Source organism: Lagopus muta, chromosome 1 (genome assembly GCF_023343835.1).
Source record: "Lagopus muta isolate bLagMut1 chromosome 1, bLagMut1 primary, whole genome shotgun sequence".
Classification (NCBI taxonomy): domain Eukaryota; kingdom Metazoa; phylum Chordata; class Aves; order Galliformes; family Phasianidae; genus Lagopus; species Lagopus muta.
Window position 1 is genome coordinate 58,132,552 of NC_064433.1, and position 20,042 is coordinate 58,152,593.

Consider the following 20,042-nt stretch of genomic DNA (forward strand, 5'->3'; position numbering starts at 1 on the left):
TACTAAAAGACTCACAAAATTTATTGACAAACTTTTCACACAGATACTGTGTTTTATTTACAGTACTACCACACACAGGTCAGGTATTAAATGTCAAACATTTACTGGTCTAAACTTGGCTACAGAAGTTGTTCTCTCTGTGATTGCTTCACAGGATAGAAGTTGGTTGGTTGGTTTTTTTAATTAAACTGAAAGTTGATCATTGATGACAGCAATATTTCAGGTTTAAATTAAGTGAGGTTGACTGTAAGAGATGCATCATCTAATCTAGTGAGACTTCTCACCAGCTGCCCAGTATTTCTTCTAAGGGTGGCAGCAACAATAGCACTTAGTTCTGTTTCAGACAATCCATAAAACAATTAACGGCCACCAGTTGCCTATCAACCCTATTACTTACATAACTGCAGCAACTGTTATAAGAAATAAAGATGATGAATTGCAGGAGGGCAACTGCAAACTTAAGGCTGTAAAAGTATTCTTAGCTATCCCCCAAACCTGTAAGGGTATACAGTCCTGCCCCCTGAACTACAAGTGAGTTCAAAACTTTATTTCTGGGATCATTCATTTTGTATAGTATCTGTTTATTTAATAACAGGGCTGGTACAGCATGGATTTTTCAAGATTTGCACTGAGGTTGACAAGTTCATTTCTTGGCACTCAAACATTACCAAATTAAAAATGTTTATAAAGCAAAAAAAAATTAAAAAAATTAACATTTCAAAAAAAAAAAAAAGCCACAGATAAACACTTTGGAGACTTCACATGACATTACAGAGCCAGTTATCACTTGCAAGACATTCTTAAATAAATAGAACTCATCTGCTTTATGTAGCACTTGAAAACTTTGTAATTCAGAATATCCCTTGACAACAGACTGCTGATTGACATTTGGGAGTTAAAACATAGGTTCACTTAGGGACAGTTCTGTTTTGTTGAAAACATTTCTTAGATGCCAAAAGTACAAGGGAAGGAGATGCCAGGGGAATTCCAACTACAAATGTAATGCTTTTGACCAAATTCTTAAAAGCTTTCACTGTTGGCTAAAATTCACTTGAGAAGTGGCTTGCACTTCATTACACTTGCATTTCTTACATCTGAGAACTACCATCCCTGAATAAGAAGTGATAAGTTACAATTACTTCCTTTATATTCATTATACGTAACATAAACATTGTGACTTTTTAAGCTGTTTAAAAATACAGATTACATTTCTATGTCCTGTGTGAACTACTTCAGGTAACACATAAAATAACAAGAATTGCACGTGAGACTTAACTCCTTGTGTTTATAGTGGTGCCAAACTCAAAATTATTATGTGAAAGAATAAATGTTTAAAACAGATCTTGTCAGAAACTGAGACCTTAACAGTTTAATTTTTAATTTTTAGCAGCTTACAGCAGGAGTTCAGTTTCTGTTAATTGATGAAATGAGAGAGGAACTGAATAGAGGAATAAAAGCCTCACGGTACTGGCCCAACATCCTAAAAGAAGACCATGGCTGTTAACAGCTGTCTCTCATTTTTCAAATGCAAGTCATGTTGAAGATAAAATATCAGCAACCACAGTACACATTTTTTACTGTATACAAAAAAGTAGATCTGTTTGAAAAGTACATGCAAGTGTGCTGGCTGGAATTTAAATAATTTTTTTATTCATAAAAATTAAAATGCTTATCCTTTAAAGGTTAGCGTGAACAGTGTTTGACTGCATGAATTACAATCAGAAGAAAGTAACTCAACTTCCAACTTAAGGTTTCCTAATGTGATTGTCCTTAAAAAAAAAAAAAAAAAAAAAAGAAAAAAACTACTAACAGTACAATTTTCCTTACAAGTAACTGTGATCTCTAGTATAAATATTCCAATCTCACAGGCTTTCTTTCATACTGTCCTATCTTCCAAAGTTTGGTAGTAAGTTGTGGGGATCCCCTTCTCCCTGGCCAACTTTATCTGGTTTTGAAAAAAACACTTGTTATCCCGTAACAGTTTTGAAATCCATTTTTATTTTATTTTTTTTTTTTTTTCAGTTGTGCCAGAACAAATTTACTATTGGATGGTCCAGGGCCTTGGTCCCAAGGGGAAGAAAGGGGAAGGTGTTCTTGTACCTGATTGTAACCCCCAGCATTTTTATGCAAGCTCCAGTGCACATCAACAACTTGGCAGCCACTTGTCAGTAGGCCGTTACTTGTTTGCAAGCTCCAGGCTGATTCATCCTACATGATACTCCTCCATTAAATGAAGTTCAGAATTTTGTCTGCAGTTTTTAACATTCGGAAAGAAATGGGGACACACACGTAGCAATACGGTAGACATCTCTACTGTGCTATAAAATTGACACCTCCATCTGTCATAGTGCATGCAATATAGTCATGAAAGAAAATACTTGGTGCTCTCTCCTCTTCACAGTATTTAAACTTCTATTGTAAAAGCAGCTTAAAACTATGCCACAAGACTACACTGTCCATCTTAACCACAGGCAACCTGTTTAGCAAGTCAGGCACTGGAACTTCAGTGTTTTTCCCCAAGTTCAAATGAGCCTGTCACTGAGACAGTAGACTTGGTCTGCTTTAATTTGCACCAGAAAGCTGGTAAGGAAACATTTAGAGCCATTTATTATGTGGATTAAATACGACTTATTTTGCAAAATACAGCGTATTTTTCTGTTTGCAAATCAAACCAACTGTCTTTACATGAGCAGATTTACACAGTTGCAGTACACAGATAAGAGTTCATAAATAAAAATTCTACTCCGTATACCATGCCTAGCAATTCTGAAGTCAGTGTAACCTCCAACGCATGTAAATAGCGTGGCTGGTACCGTCTTCACCAAAGATGTGTCTCCCGAATCTCTGCAATGATTTGACTGGCTCGCTGCAAGGCCTGTGCATGGAGAAACAAAAACACCGATGTTAACTGGTATTTCTGAAAAGATTTCTGAAGGAAGCAAGGATGGCAGTCAGAAAGCATGATGTTAGTATTTAAATCGAAGCCAGTCGTTTTCATTAGTGGTGATAACCTGAAAGGACACTGATAAATACTATGGAACCTCGCATCTGCAAAGATCATGCAAGTGAGAACTACTATGAAACAGAAGATAGTGCTAAGACTTCAGCAAAGGTATAACTAAATTGTCTCTCTACAGATAAGAGAATTGAGTTATTTTAAAACTGCATTTCTGGTTATAAGTGAAAAGAACTCACTGCCGTTCTGAGCAACATTAAGATGCTCAAGTGTTCCCAGTAACATGCTTATGTTAATGATTCATATCTGTATATACATACATAAATTCTCAAGAAGAGCAGATCTTTTCACCATACACAATTTTAATGCTTGGAATATCCCCCATAAAACAGAGGGGGAAACTGCACTTCTATTACTTCTGTATTTCCATGCAGTCTCTACAGTCTAGCCTGCTGAACTTCAGAAATTTAAACTGTTTTGGTTTAAGCTCAATACCAACTAATACTGATCGTAATTTTGGTCCAATGAAGCTTACAGTTAAGACACTTTCCCTCCTCATTCAAGTACTTTTATCATACAGTTGCAAAGACTAAACTTGCTACAGGCATCTTGGGTAAACAGTATCTCAGGGCATCTGATCTCTCAAACGTGCACTGTTTGAACAGATTGTGCTGTTCACAAGAGAGAAACACCTCTTGCTACTTTAGTGAAGCTGCACTGTTATCTGAGAGGCATTCTTTTCTAAATAGGTCAGTCCTAAGGAGCATTTCAGGTGTAGCAGACTAATACATCACATAACTTATATAATGAAGAGATGAGGAGGTTTTTTTAAACACCAGTATGTCCCAAATTCATTGATACAGACATACACGGTGGTCACAGTAACTGAGTCTCAACATTTCCTCTGCTTATACTATATGGAACTCTAGATCCACTAGCCACTGGCCTGTAGACTGTGTGAAGATGGGAACAATAGTTAAAAGACTGTAATCAATTTCCCAGACAAGAACTACTGATCACAATAGAGAAAGTTAAATAAGAGCAAGTGATCAGGAACAAAATCTACCATTACATTACATTTACATGGCTTCAGCTTCATCAACTATTCCCATAAGGCCCTGACCTTTTTCTGTCTTTTCTTTCTTTTTAAAATACCTTTAGCATGTCAGCTGCCTCTTTTCTGCGCTGCGCCATGTCTTCAGATTCCGTCAGAAGGTCATCCAACAGCAAGGATTTGTACAGCTGGCCCACCAGCTCACTCTGAAGAGTGTCTTTCACGTGGTTCACCAGAAAATGCATCACTGCCTTTGGCACACTGCAAGCACATAAAGATTGTTTCTTCAGGACATAATAAAACCAGGCCTACATCAAAGAATTCACAACATAAGCAAGCAGCGACAGAACCTTGGCTCAAACTACCATGAATCTACCACTGACATATATAAAAGCTTTCTATCTCCAGTAAAGTATCCTGTGCAATTTAAACATCTCATGTCTTCCACATGAGATGGCTGTATTGTATATAAGTATATAGTGTAGAAAATACATGAAAAATAAGTTACTTTTTTTCCCCACAAAGGACCAGAAACCAAATCTCCACTATGCTAGGCATGACAAAAAGGCTATGCCACCCTAGAATCAACCTTACGTGGAAACGCAAAAGGAAAGAGTCAAGGAAAGGATTGATATATCTGATCTTAATCCAATACTGACTGCAGGATCCCTGTTCAAATACCAGACAACACAGCATAAGGGCAATTTACAACAGCAAATGGATTTGAAGTGTGCAAAATGTGTTATTCAGAATGGAAGCAAGCAATCAATGCAATTCAAGAACAGTCCTTCAGAAAAAGGCTACAGAATCTGTAAAGCAACATTTTTCAGTTCTATGTTGGGCTACAATACCCCCCAATGAAACCATGGTTTTAGCTCTGGATTTCCATGCTGCTAAAATTCCTGGGACAAAAATAAATACAAGTACTGAAACTACAGGCACCTGATCTTCTTGGGGTCTTAAGGTATGTGTAGGAGTACTTTTCTGAAAAGGTGGAAGTAAAATCACTACACTAGAACAGTGCAAGAATCTAAGGACATAAATGGAGGATCAAAAGTCAAATTACTGCCCCTTGGGTTATTTCATCAGAATAGCAGCAGCTGACAATGAAAATATCAATTGTCCTTCCCAATTGATAAATAAAAAAATACCAGTTTAAACAACCATTTTGTTGATGCAACACTGTAAGCAATATTTTACAACTAGAATAGTCTGGGATCTGACATACAGTCAGTAATGACTCACTGAGCAGTAATTCCATGTGATCTCACGTGCCCACACTGCTAAATCCAATCATACATCATTGGAATCATACTCCCACATTCGGTTGGGAATTTTCCCTGCTATGCTCTACTGCTTTTAGGCTCTTTACTGCTCAGCTGTGGAGTGACTTCTGGGAAATCATGATGAGACTACATAGGTCTATTAATAGTAAAATAATTAATTTTGCATCCTCTTTTCAAGCCGATGCATTTGAAATTCTACTAAAAGAAGAACTTAAATCTAAAATATTTTGGGAGTCGCCTGGCTAAGAGTGAAAGCAGAGCTCTGAATCTTCCAAATAAGAGAATGAATAGTTTTGCAAGTGCAATGTGAGATGGACATGAGTACAGTCTTTAAAATATTTCTTAAAAATATTTCTGAAGTAGGTCAGGATGTTTTAATGCATCAAATTTGCAATACTTGGCACAGCATTTTTGCTGCATATTTACTGCAAAGTATGTAAAGGGTTAGCCACAGCAGTCCCTATTTGAAACAAAAAGGACAGCAAAGCTAAGTTCTGCCACTGCTACATAACACCCAGAGGTTATTCCAGTTATTTGCTGAAAATCATCCACCTGAATTCTTCATCATCCTTTAGAAAAACTGCCACCTCCTAAATTGACCTAACTCAACCTCATACATCAATGTAACAGAGAATTAAAACTGTTAGAAAAAAAACAAGTACCACTTCAGCCTTCTTAATGCTGTGAGGAGTGAGTTTTATAGAAAAGCAAGATTATTATACGATGCTTGAAATACCACAACATTTGTATGGTTTAAACACATCTAGGTTATGTTTTACCTGTCCTGAATATTCTTTCTGACAATAAGGAAGTAAGATTTAATGAGTCGTTCAATCACTTCACAATCTCGCTGCTCACGGGCAGAAAGTTTGCGTGCAACAGGTACAGGCTATGTAAAAAAAAAAAAGAAACCTCAAGTTAAATTCTGCTTATTTGTATAGATAAATAAAACTTACACTGGGGGAGACCAAAACAAACGATTGCTCTTTTAGTCTGATAATTTGATACACGTCATCTGTCTTGCAACACTACCCTAGTATTGACCTAGAGACGTCAAAATCCAGATCTCTGAAACTGAAAGGTCAGATGGCACCAACCAATTTAGTTTTTAAAGCTCACGAAAGGAAGTCAGTTCTGCCAAGACTTTAAGAATCTTCATCTGGTTTTTTTTTGTTTTGTTTTGTTATAAATTTAAATCATTAAATTTTCCTCTGGTATGAAAAATGTCAACTTCAGCAAAAATGAACAGGCAGTTGAATTGAGATGAGCTGAGATTTGCTTCTGTTTTAGAAGTGATCTAGATAAGGATTTTACGTCATAGAAATTGAAATTTCTGTGAAAGAAAGCCAATTATCCCAAATTGTAGGCTGAAACTAGAAAGGTTAACAAAGGGAGAAGAGAGAGGCCAGAGCTCCCTTTTTCTATAGTGGCCATTATTCATGAAGATATACATTAGTAGCAAAGTCACAACATAAATAATTCATATATTTTACTTCCCGAGCCTTAACTGCAAAGAGGAAGTATGCATCTTTCCATCACACTCACCACATCTAATAGGTTTACAGCATGTCCTTTTTGAGGACTAGCAGGAAGAGCTGCAGCAGGTTTTGGTTTTTCCTCTGCTGATCCCTCCTCTGCTTTTGAGGATTTCAGCATTCCTCTCCAGTTGCCCGTTCCAGACTCCTGAGATACATCTCCTGCTCCAGCAGCAGCCTGCACAAACAACACATCAGAGAAAAACGTCAGAGTTAAAACTTGAACACTACAAACAAGATCAAATTTGTTATTAGTAAGCTATTGGTAAGAAAGACTCAATAAAAGATTTTCATGTGTGTATTTTTATTTCCATATTCTGCTCTTCTCAGCCCCCACTTTTGTTTTCCCTGTGGGAGACCAATTAGAAGGATACTTTCAATCCATTAATGAGAGTAAAACATCCCTAAAATGAAAGACTTTTTAAACTCGCATTCTTCCTAAAAATGGTATGAAATCTCCTGCACAAATAAGCTTCACCATTTACAGATCACTGCTGAAACACAGTCTTCCTAAATCTATTGGCTTTTACCACGTATCCTTAGAGTAATGTAGCCTACACTATCAGGATCATTCTGAAACCACATACACATATTAAGTTTCAAGATTCACCACAAGGTCTTGAAAGATCTCAGTGTATTTGAAGTCTTTGTATAGAAACCAAAGTTCCTTACAGTAACAGCTCATGAAATAAATGAAATAGATGCATGCTTTATGTTTCCAGGTACCAAAGCTATGAATGTATTTGTGTGGCCAGATCTCATGTTACAGAAAGCTTTTTGGTACCAAACGAATAAAAGAAAAATCTCCATCTTCTGGAAGCAAAGATAGCACTGTCTGGGAAGTAAAGTTTCCATTCCAGGGAAAGAATGACTTTTTTCTTCTGAGAAGAGGACGTAATACCCAGTTCTTACAGATTAGAAAACATGGGAGAAAAATATTAGTAGATTGTACACATTAGATCAGTATTAAAAGAAAAAAGAAATTATTTTCATGTGGGACAGTGTTAATTTTTGTTTTGCACCTTCCCATAAGCCTAGCAGCTTTTCTATTTACTACATACAGTAAAAAAAAACAAGGTAATCTCAGTGCTGGTCATTAAAGGCTCTGAACCTACTACTTACATCTTCCTTCAGAAATAGGAGGAGTTGAGGTAGAACCATCTATTGTGCTTATAACTAAACCACCCCTACAGGCTGATCTTGGGTCTGAAGAGTGAGGGAATGGCAAAGGAAGTACACATGAGGAAGAAACCCAACTGAAACGTGCACATAAGTAGTCTTAATAAAATTGCACTGCTCTTCAGAGAAATACAAAATAGATTATAAGAATTCAAATGAACCTCCATTAATAACAGATGGCCATTGATAAGGAAAGCTCCATTACTTTTTTTCTGATTTTAAAACAGCTATTTAAAGTGGCAAAAATCCCTATACCTCTCCCATCCAGTATTACTGTGGAGCATGCTTTATCTCCAAAGCAGTTTCAGAAAGCTACATTCTTTCATAAGAAACAGAGCACCAGAATATACACCACTTAATAAAGAAGAAGCTTTGTGGGAAACACAAACCAAATTTGGTAGTTTCCTGCAACTTCTGCAGTCACAACACTAACTTCATTACAGATCCCAATTTATTTTTAGTTGTTTGCAGCATATCAGAACCAATAAAACTTTGACCAAAATCATAGCTAAAGTTCTACTAATGTCTAGATTTTGACTTAACCGCTTCGCTGAGGACAGAAATGACAGCTATGCACTAGAAGCAGAACATAAATACACAGTAAAGCAGAAAGCCTGAGTCTCCTTAGTTACTCCTACTACACAAATTTGTGACACTCCATCTTCTGTGACTCCAATGAAAGCAATTAGCAAGGAAGTCTTTACAGCACTTAGCTGTTATTTTACATGGCAACAGGTCTGAAGTGCAAAAAGCCACTGCAGAATACGTTTCACACATAGAAGTGAACAGTTAAGGTCAGACAAGGGGGCTCAAGTTTTAACAAAGCCTGTAAGGATTCCCTGCAGAAAGCAGGAAACTCACATTTTTAGTTTATCTTCTGTTCTTCTTTAACTGTCAACACATCAAAAACATGCAGTTTAACAACCATGCTGAAAAACTTGGATCACAGTACCATTGCACCAAACAAGCAATTGACAACAACATATTACAACCAAGAGTTTAAACAGAAAGCAGTGGCTCTGCCAACTAGTTGCACAACTTTACCCACTGTTGTGCATACTAAAGTCGTGAAATGTAATGTAGTCTACACCCAGCTTGTTATTAGGGACAGAGAACTAAACACAGACTGCTTCCTGGAGTACCTGAAGTGCACCACAACATCAATTGGCATGCAGTGCTTATAGGAAAAATCAAGACAGACCTTGCCATCAGCCTCAGCAGAAGCAGCAGTAACAGTCTCCTGGGAAGCAGGTGGCAATGCACCTGGAGCTTTAGTAGACTAAAGAAGGTAAAAAAAAAATGCAGGGAAAAAAAAAATTCAACTGAAGACCACCAAATCTACCTAGCACATTCATGCACTTTTAGCTTCTAATATATATATTTATGTGTTGGGGTTTTTTTTAATAATCCAGAAAAGAAAACAGTAATGTAAATGGAGAAAAAAGCATGTTCAAGACAGGTAAGGGACTTCTGCTTTATCTTGTTCTTCAATTTCATTTCAGCTCCTACACTGATAATTTAAATATGAAGTCAACTAAAAGAAGAACAAACAGTACTGAAAGCAATTTCTAGACAGCTGCCTTAACCTTCTTGGTTAATCCATCACAGCTGCCTTCTGCAGACTAGAGACAGTAATAGTGAAGTCTGCTCTGAGACTTTCATCATACTTATTAAGCTAAGGAACTTAAAGAATCGATTTCTATCTGCTCCACTAACACTTATTATAAAGATAAGCTTAAACCATATTCTGTGCATTCAAATGTGAAATACTTCACATAATACTAAATGCACAACTGTCTGAAATCCTAACTGACTGTCAGACCTATTTCCACAAGGCACCATTTTCATGATGCTTGGTATCCAAGCTCCAAAGATTGTACACAACTGGATTATGACAATCAACTAACAACTTTATCTCCTCTATCTGCTCCCAAAGAAAATAAGGCTGCACTAAAATTGCAGTCTTAAGAGTGACTTTAAAAAACAAGTCACTATGCTGGCACAATAAATATTTTAAATCAGTTGTTTATCTTTTGGTATCAATGTCACAGCCTTAAATACACGCATTCATGTTCTGACTTCATCTTTATTATCTGCAAACATTTTAAGCCTCATCTGAAGTGACATTCAAGTAATGTGTGTAATATTAATATAGATTTATAAGTAAGTCCTCAGAAACCCTTGATTTAAAACCCAAAAATCTGCATCTTTGGAAGAAGAAAAAGCATTCTATTTCAATCTCAGGAAATCAAAAGAAAAAAAGTCAATACTTGGAAGCTTCCCAGCGTGTTACTAGGGCTGCACATCAAAGCTTCCAGCATTTAGATTAGATCAAAGGAGAATGCATTACACTGAAAATAAACAAAAAAAATCAACATTTACTCACCTTGTCTCGTGGCACAGAAGAAGGCAATTCCCGGGCTAACCTGTTACGCCGTTGTTCCTTTAAAAATAATCCAGCAAGACTTCAATTATGCATCGCTCTGTCTCAATACACATCCAACATTCATATGTTACAGATGACTCCAAATTTTAAAGACAAACAAACACTGATACTTGAATTTCAGCTAGTGCTTTGTAACTATACTACGATCCTATAAAAGCCTCAATTTGGATAAAACCACTCCAATTATCAGGTCAAAAGTAAATTTTCAACATAAAAAGCTTCTGCAAAACTTTTTGCAACACTCTTCATAATCAAGACCAGAGCCTTTAAAAAACAGGATCAAAGCTAAGCAGTTTGGCTCAGCGTAGATTCCCTACGACCTTCAGTAAGCATTAAATCTTCAAAATTAGCTGGAAGGATTTAATTTCACATCCAGCATAGTTTACTCTGATTAGCCAAAAAGGAAACATTGACTTCACAACAAAACAGAATTTGAAGCGATCAGATCAAACTAGAATCTGATTTTTCTTGAAATTAGTAATTGATTCTCCACTGAATAAAGATAAGATGTTTTACATGCTCTGTTTCTTCAAAATGTTCAACGTCCTGTTCAGGAAGATGTTGGAAAAAGAACTAATTTAGCTAACACACAATAGAACAATAATTTCATATGTTCAACTTGACAGAGTCCTAATTCTCATACTCACAGCAGTTTGTGCAGACACTGTACCTGAACTAGAATTTACCTTGGTAGACTGCTCTTCAATCAATTGCATAACCAGTCAATACAAAATATATAATAGAAAGCAAGAGGTTAGAACCACCCATCAGAAATGACAATATAAGCATTTAGAAAAAAGAACATAACTGTGGAAAAATGTGTTGGATTAACAAGTGAACACATGAATATTAGCAAGCTCTCATGCGGATGGATGAAATACTGCAATGAAAATAGGACTTTGAGAAAGAATTCCATCTACCACACTTGTACAGCAACTGCTTCTATAGGATTATGATAGCAACAGAGATTACCTATCAAAATTGAGTGTGCAAAACAGAAAGGCTAAAGAAATTGTAAGAGTAAAACTATATTTCTTTAAAGTCTCTCTTCCAAACATTTCATTTAATAGCCACTTCTCTGATGCCTATCTTATTTTTCAGAAAGACACAGAAGCAGAACTGTTTCCAGTAAAATATCAACCACTGGTTCTGAACATAACATGCAGTATAAATCTAATACATCAGCTGATCACAAAGTGTACACTCCATTGGAATATAACCAAACCTCCATACTTCAAAACATTCAACTATGCTTCATAGAAAAATTGACAAGTCTGTTCTGTCACTAGTTATTTAGATTCTCATTTGAAAAGTCAAAAGATAAGACAGATTGGAGCAAGATATAACCTGTGATCATAGAAAATCCTTCAACTTATCCACTTTTCACTAAGCATATTGAACTTATTTTTGATGAAGATGTATTTTCTTACCTCTATGTTGTTATTCATTAACCCACAGGCATCAGCAAAATCTGGATGTTTGGTATTGATATAGGCTAACTCAATAGCCACTAAATTGTGAACCTGCAACGAAATGATATTCACAGAAATTCAATGAGTCTAATGGTAGCAAAGAAAAATGACTTACACTGATATGCTAATTGCCTAGAGTACAATACATTGTAACTGTCCTTAGCCAAAGATTGTTCTTACTGCCCCAAAGACATGAAGTTCTGACCTTGAAGAAAGCAAGAAAGGAATTCAGTCTATCACTGCAACACACTCAGATATTCAGTTTTTCTTGAAATATGTATCAGTTTAACTTGTCAGCTTTATTAAGCTAACCACCCTCTAGCAAGAAATAAACTCAGCAATTTAAGGAGTGTAAAGAACATAGTCACAAGCCACAGTGAGAAACACTGCACTATTTGCACATAAAAGTTTTGTTTGCTTTTCACATAAAGATACTTTGTACATGTGTGTATGCTTGATCTCCAACAAGCAGCATATCAGAAATTTAATGATCAGCTCTCATTTGCCAAAAGCCATTAAAAGTGAAAACAACACTTTACCTTGACCTTCTTGAAAAAAATGAAACATAACCCTACCATGATCCTTTTGTTTTTTATCTATCTTCTTCTGTACTACAAGCTTCAAACAATGTAGCTATTAAACAGTTCACCATTATGAGTTGTGATTCTTTTAAAAATTTGGGTTCCAGACATTACAAAGCAGATAGAAGCATCAAGGAAAAGTCCAGAAAACACATACTTTTTCCAGCAACATTATAAAACATGAAAAATTACCATTTCATTTGTGACAGGAAGCCTTCTACGCAGAAGACAGGTTACAACTTCAACTATGGCATCGTGTAACTTGGGAAACCTCAGCAACTCCTAAAAACAAACATTTACTGATAAGACATTGGGGTTTTTTTGGGGCTGGGGAGAGGAGGGAAAGAAGGGTGGGAAATGCCCAATAATTTAGAACATAATTCAAGCACGTTATTTTTACCTGTGTACTGTAATTACTACAATGTTGTATAATTCTTTGCATTTCTTCATGAACCAGCTCCACACAGCGAAGGCTGGGCTCTTCTAAACGTTTGATTTGCCTTTTAACCAGCAATTCAAATGAAACTTCAGGAACAAACAAGGCAGGACGGGGACCCTAGTTTAAAAGGATGGTAAAAGTTGTGAAATTGTATGTTAAAACGAGGTATTTATATTCAGGAGTTTCTGGTGAAGCCCATAACAAATCAGGTCACGGTGTTCACACCCAGAAGAACATTCAGAACAGGCCTTGCCAATGTAAGAGTAATACCTGTTGTAAGAATACTGAAACAAAAAAAGGTTTACAGACTAAAGACATAGAAAATGCCTGTAAGACTGATTTAGTGTTAAATAATGATTAACCAGCACCCTTGTCAAATCTTGAGCATTTCTACCTGATCTTATAATTATTTTCAGGTTTATGGATCCAAGTTTAAATAAAATTTATAACAAAGACTAAAACATTCTCTTCCTCATTTTCAGCAGACAAGAGAGGTACCACAGTTTAGGGGCCATACAATTCTCACTGGATGACAGCTGGGTTTGCTTTTAAATATACTTGGGTGCAGTGTCACTGTGTCATAAATTAAATTATCCCTAACGCTGACCTTGCAGATCAATACAATTTATCAGCCACTAAATCCTGTGTTAGATTTACAGGACAGCAGCATGCACACATTTCATTGCTGCAAGTATCTGATGTATTCCAAGTCTAAATAATTACTGACCACAAAACACATCCGTCTGACCGCACCAATCAAAACGCAATATAAAAGCTGACTTGTTTGTTCAGTCAAGTTCTAAGGAGTGAACATTCTTTGTACTGCAACATTTAAAAGTAAACTTACAGTGAATTCTTAGCAACATCAATTCCCACATTGACAACAAAACCAATCATGTAAATACTAAACTACTAAAGAGTCACAGCCTTTATAGAAAATGAAAATATCTGAACATGTCCTAGCCTGCAGATCACACACTGAGTCTTCATAGCTAACACAGAAGTGCTTCATGCAAAACAAGTGCATAAGCAGTCCTTCATTTACACACTTCCTCATAAAAATAACAGCACAGGGTTGCCAAAGTTGGACCTAAGCTTAATTTCAGCCTATTCACAACAGAAACACGCAAGCACTTCCCTTAAACTTATTCCATATCTGATAAAGGCTGCAAATCTGAATGCTGTATTTTTCTCTTGAAATAACAAAAAGGAGGATTCAGCGTATTCACGCAAACTCATTCAGTTGTTGTTAAGTCCTGAAGCAGCATGAATTAGTTGAGATCTTATTTTGAATCCAATATATACAGGAACAGCACTTAGAACTACAGAGTAACACTCACAGTAGCATTTCTAATGGCAGTCAGGATATCAATTGTGTTAAGGCCACCTAGAGGGTCAACAGATTCTAAGGTTCGTCCGAAGGTCTCATGAAAGATGTAACAGATTCTGGCTCCACCACATCTGAAACAGCAAAGTAACTGAAATTAGTAAAGAAGAAAAAAAGCTCTCATTATGAACTTTTTTTTTTACGATTACTCACATTCAAACAATATATATATATATATTTTTTTTACTATATTATACCCTAGTGTACTATTACTGCCAGTGTAAGTCAGCGAGAGTTACAGGCTCAATCTAAACACATAGTCAAAGTTCCAGAAAACCATTTATTACTCACAGCTCAGAAGTCTCTATGTATTTTGCTGTTCCTTCAATCGTATTGCAATATTCTGTAGCAAATTTGGTAATAAGTTGCAATAAAGTGGCACTTTTGTCCTCAACAGGTTCCCCATAGCTGTTAAGCAGAGACTGGTACTGAGCAGCTAAAACATTGATTCTGGTTTTCAGTTCTGGCAAGCAGTCCCTGATATGATGCATGAGTAGTCTAAAAATAAAAAACAGACCTTTGTGAGAGGGAAGGAATTTCAGTGTTATCTCCATCAAAAGAGAGATGAGACAGAAAATAACCAACAAAGGAAAACATTCGCTCAGGGAAATTACAGTAAATTCAGAAATTTGAATTTGGAGCCAAACAGAGCTTTCCTTATTGTTTCACTGTACAATACCAAAGTAAAAAGGAAAGGTAAATATAAATGATTACATATATCATATATCAATCTACATTTCAGCATACCTTGAAAAGCACACACAATTGTTTGTTTGTTTTTTAATATAATACCTGTTCAGTGTTCTAGCAAGATATTTAGTTCCATTTCGATTGGCTAGGGAGGGATACTTCTTTTGAAGAAAACCATATTCATCACGAATAGAATCGGCTACACTCTTCTTATTGTTAATATCCAGCTGACTCCTGAAGTTAAAAGACATAATTTCACGCTAGTTAACATTCAAAAAACAATTCACGCTGCTTTTTTGCCTGACAGGACAACTGACCAGCAGAGTTTTGCTTTAGACAAGAAAAAAGACAATTGTTCCTATTTCTTGGTCAATAAAGAAGGGGTTCATCTACTATCCCATGGAGCACAGGTAGTAAATCAGTACAGGTAGCAGTCATACACGGACTAAGCAAAAAACTTTATAGTACATGAGATTAGATCTAGCTGATGCAAAAGATCAGAATGAACACGTACTAAAGACAGTACTGTGCTGTTAGCAGTTGCTTAGCCCTAATATATAGTATCTATTAGTGCTGAATTAGCAATAATGTGAATAGCTGATCAGAAACATCCCTCAAGCTAAAAAAAAAAAAAAAAAAAACCAATCAATAGTGGGAAGAAATAACGCTACAGTTCTTCTAGAAAGGAATAAAGACATTTCTTCTAAATTAGCAGTTGGTTGATGGGAAGAACAACAGAGATTTTTGAAAAGTAAGCAACAGGTTCCTTGGTTGCTTATTTCAATGTCAAGTCACCTTACTCTTAAAATTCATACCCATGGCTAAACAAGTCAAAAAATAGTGTAAATGTGCCCAGACAGACCTGTTCACTACTCCAATGATGCCAAGTTTTACTGGAATCACTCTGCCCATGAGCACATCCATAGCATCAGTGCCCGCATCCATGAGATCCAGCTTTGTGATAACAGCAAGGGTTCTTCGACCTATCAAAAGGACAACTCACTCACAGGGTTGTTTTGTCTTCATCAAAGCTCAGCATTCACAAAGTTTCTCATACAATTGCATAAAATGTAATAGATCAAACCAGCAGAGACCAGCACAAGAACGTGTGGCGCTCGTCTACCTGTAGTCTTTTATTAACAAAAGCGTAGAAAAATAATCATTTAGCACATATTGCTCCCCATGCATAAGTGGTTAAAGATTTAGGAAACATGCAGTTTGAAATTGTATAATTGCTAAATGTAATAAATATTTTTGAACAGTACGTGAGGTTGCTGTAAAGCATTTATGGAGAAGACTTAAGGCAAATAGGCAGGGGACCTGTAAGTGTGAGCAAACTGAACACGTTTCTAGGATATATGTAACACCACATCACGGCAATTCACATAATGAAACTATTTTTGAAGCACTTCTACTGCTGGAGAAGCTGCCAGAGGAGGTAACGGGACCACTTCAGTCACTGTGCATCAAACACATTCTCAAAAGTACCAAGAGTCTGAAGAAGCAGCATGAGATTAATGAAACAGATTTTTGTCAAATACGTAACTTAATGTTTTCTGAGTGAAAACAACTTTGTATTAGATACTGTGGGAGAAACAGTCACTCAAATTCTCTTTGCATAATACTACAAAGCTTGCAACATGACCTGAAACTTCAGATCTGTAAAGTTTAGAATTTTGGGAAGTGATCCAAAAAACACAGCTGATCACTTTTACAGGAATAAATGAAAAAGAAAAGCTCTGCTGGCTGGAACCAGGACAATCTGACTAAAGAGAAAACCAAGGGAAGAGATTCTCCCTCGAAGCTGTGGACACAAAGCTGACCTGTAGTTTGAAAGCCAGTAAGAAAAACTACTTCTATGAGAAGAATTTGATGGGAAAGCATACCAACACAAAATTTTTCCTTAATTTCAATATGCCTATGTTCAGAGTATACACTTTCATAGTCTTTCAAATTACACAGTACCATTTATTAGTAAATAGCAGCTTCAGCTTTGTTTCAAAGTCATTAGGCAAATATAAAAGTTATCCTTTTTAGATTAAAACAAAGCAGTCCTGTCATACAAATGTGGAACACTAAAATGGATACTAAGAAGACATATTAATAGTATTCTCACCACAAGTCATTAAAGTAACATCTAAACAGATAATTACTACTGCAGGATGACGTATTTTCTCTTACAAAAGCAAAAATATTTGACAATAAAGCATGAAGTCATCCTAACAGATTACACTACTAAAAATCTCAAAACCACTAATATTCTGTAATGCCATTTTGTTGCTCTGAGAACAGATGTGGCTTGTAGAACTATTAAAATAGTTTTCTGATCTGTTTGTGAGTCAAAAAGCTCTTAAGATATTAATTGATCACAATTTTTTCCTGAATTGCAGAGGCTGAAACTGGAAATCTTCAAGCAAATATAATAATTGTATTTTCCAGGAAATTAAGTAACATTTTCCTTACTTCTTTTTGCTCAAACAACTTCTGTTTTGTTTTTTTGTTTGTTTGTTTTTTAATTAAATCCTAAAATAAAGCTGAAGCTGAATTACAAGATCTACTTTTTCTTGCTGCTTACCATCTGGATCCACTTCCCGTGCAATTTTAAGTGCTTCTGAAGTGGCCATGTCTGTGTTTGCTGCTGTGACTGCCAGAATAATTGAATTTGGGTTGCTGATGAATTGAAGGATTAGTTCTCTTATTTGAAGTTCAATATCTTTGGGCTGATCACCAACAGGCACCTAGGGGGAAAAAAATATAGTGCAGAACTACTCAAAACTGTACATTTATTCCCATGTTAGATCACTAACTAAAGTTTTCAGCTCTTCCCTTTCCCTCTGGGGAGAAAAGAAAGAGGAAAGTGAGAGAAAGAGAGAAAGAGGAAAAGAAAAGAGAGAGGGAAAGAAAGGAGAAAAAAAAGAAAGAAAGAAAAAAAAAAACCGAATGAAAAAAGGTCACTATAACAGCAAATAGCACTAGAAACCTAAATCCTACACCAGAAGATGGTGATATCTCAAACATATATAGCCAACTACTTTATCTGAAGGAAGATGTAAACAACTTATAAGAACTGAAACACTAATCTAACAATACAAAACAAAGCTTAAGATCAAACGAAAGCTCCTTGTTTCAAAACACAGTGCTTTCAGAAGGAGAGCATTTCATATCTTACCTTTGTCATTCCTGGTAAATCCACAAGAGTCAGATTCACAACATTAGACGAAAAAATCTTCAGATGAATTGGTTCAGGACTGATACCCTAGAAATGTATTCACAGTACAATAAAGTTAATCACTGTACCAAATTACTTAAATGACACTTTGGAAAGTCAAATCTGAAGTTCTGTAATAATACATATATAAACAAAAGAACACATTTCTTCCATCATGCATCTTATCTGTTTGGTAGAAGAAAAAAGAAAGCCACATGTGCCAACCAATTTCTTTGTATTTAGCAGTTGCCTTGTTATCCCCTCAATATAATGCATAAAAGGCTTTATTTCATACAATAATCATAGAATCACAGAAAGGCCTGGGTTGAAAAGGACCACAATGATCATCCAGTTTCAACCCCCTGCTGTGTGCAGGGTCGCCAACCACCAGACCAGGCTGCCCAGAGCCACATCCAGCCTGGCCTTGAATGCCTCCAGGGATGGGGCATCCACAGCCTCCTTGGGCAACCTGTTCCAGTGCGTCACCACCCTCTGTGTGAAAAACTGCCTCCCAATATCTAACCTAAACCTCCCCTGTCTCACTTTAAGACCATTTCCCCTTGTCCTATCACTATCCACCCTCACAAACAGTTGTATCCACTCAGTCCTTCTCCGCAGGGCTGCTCTCAAGGAGTTCTTCTCCCAGTTTGTATAAATACCTGGGATTGCCCTAACCCAAGTAATTACACAGATATTCAGTAACACAATACTTAATTTTATAATCACACATGAAGGAATGCATATGGAAACAGTGGAAGCAAGTTTAATATTATTTTTTGCAGGATTATTGTGGAAGTTTTGAAGTAAAGCAACAACAATTCTCTGTGTTTTCTTTTAGCTTTAGTGACTTGACTCCTGAACACAGTAAAAAATCATTAGACACAGTAATGTTGCTTGCTATCTCTTCTTTAGAACAGTTCAGTGCTTTTCACTTTTAGATGTCAGAACAGGTTAAGAAAGCTTTCAGTAGCAAGAGAATCTACACCAAGACAAAAATAGACAGTTCAGTATTTACCTTGTTATTTCCTGAAATCCTTTCTGTTTCATTTTCTATTTCCTGACGAATTTCATCAAAATCTGTATAGATCTGAAGTACAAAAAAGAAAGATTATGTAGATAGCCATTTATTCACAAACATCTAATAGTGAAATAGTGCCTGTTTCTCCAAGAGACAGTGAAAAATTATCTAACTATGTATACAGAAGGTGAGGGGGAAGAAAGGAAGAGTGACTAATAGCTACTGCAAAAGCTACTGCTGTGACAACAACCATCAGTGCTCAGAATTAAAGGAATCAGAATCTGATGGCAGTTGCTAGCGCTTACAACAATATCAGACAAGGTAGAAAACAAATTGCATTCACCTACAGAGAATTTCACATTTAATTCTACCACTAGTCTAGTTACAAGCTTTTGAAGTTGATGAACAACATCAAGTTTCTACTCCTTCACATCCTGGGAAGAGACAAAGAACACAGCCTATCATTTCCTTTTTACATTCTTGTTTACTGTGTCCTCTTTCCGTCAATGAAAAGAAGCCACCACCAAGCTACCCCATCCACGTGTTTCCTCTGTGTTCCTCTTTAAGATCTCTTCAACTTTCAGTACTACCTACAAAGTGAGGAAATCAGTTTAAACTAGTAAAACATCTGCCAACAAGGAGTTTTGCAGCTGGCAAAGACAATCAAAGCCTAATTCTTAACTTGAAATCCTCAGCCATCCCTGTTTCTCTCTCCTTGCTAAGTATTCGACTCTTCACACCTTTGTAATATACCTCTAAAGTAGTCAATTCTTCAGTGGACTGAAATAACT

The 20,042-nt window shown here is 36.3% G+C and overlaps 1 protein-coding gene across 4 annotated transcripts in view; it reads right to left on the bottom strand.

Annotated features, from left to right (window-relative positions):
* DNM1L (dynamin 1 like) overlaps nt 1-20,042 on the bottom strand; it is a 37,172-nt gene continuing 17,130 nt past the window's right edge. For 2 of the 4 annotated variants that reach the window (XM_048939646.1, XM_048939642.1), the window contains 16 exons: nt 19,249-19,320; nt 18,195-18,281; nt 17,601-17,763; nt 15,888-16,008; nt 15,128-15,259; nt 14,627-14,833; nt 14,289-14,409; nt 12,910-13,065; nt 12,702-12,791; nt 11,887-11,979; nt 10,397-10,453; nt 9,212-9,289; nt 6,842-7,009; nt 6,076-6,185; nt 4,112-4,271; nt 1-2,875 (listed from right to left, as the gene is read on the bottom strand). In XM_048939646.1, the coding sequence (XP_048795603.1) occupies nt 2,819-2,875; nt 4,112-4,271; nt 6,076-6,185; nt 6,842-7,009; nt 9,212-9,289; nt 10,397-10,453; nt 11,887-11,979; nt 12,702-12,791; nt 12,910-13,065; nt 14,289-14,409; nt 14,627-14,833; nt 15,128-15,259; nt 15,888-16,008; nt 17,601-17,763; nt 18,195-18,281; nt 19,249-19,320 (1,872 nt within the window). In that variant the 3' untranslated portion in view covers nt 1-2,818. The remainder of the gene's footprint in view (nt 2,876-4,111; nt 4,272-6,075; nt 6,186-6,841; nt 7,010-9,211; nt 9,290-10,396; nt 10,454-11,886; nt 11,980-12,701; nt 12,792-12,909; nt 13,066-14,288; nt 14,410-14,626; nt 14,834-15,127; nt 15,260-15,887; nt 16,009-17,600; nt 17,764-18,194; nt 18,282-19,248; nt 19,321-20,042) is intronic. The other 2 variants (XM_048939656.1, XM_048939649.1) reach the window with 1 other exon arrangement.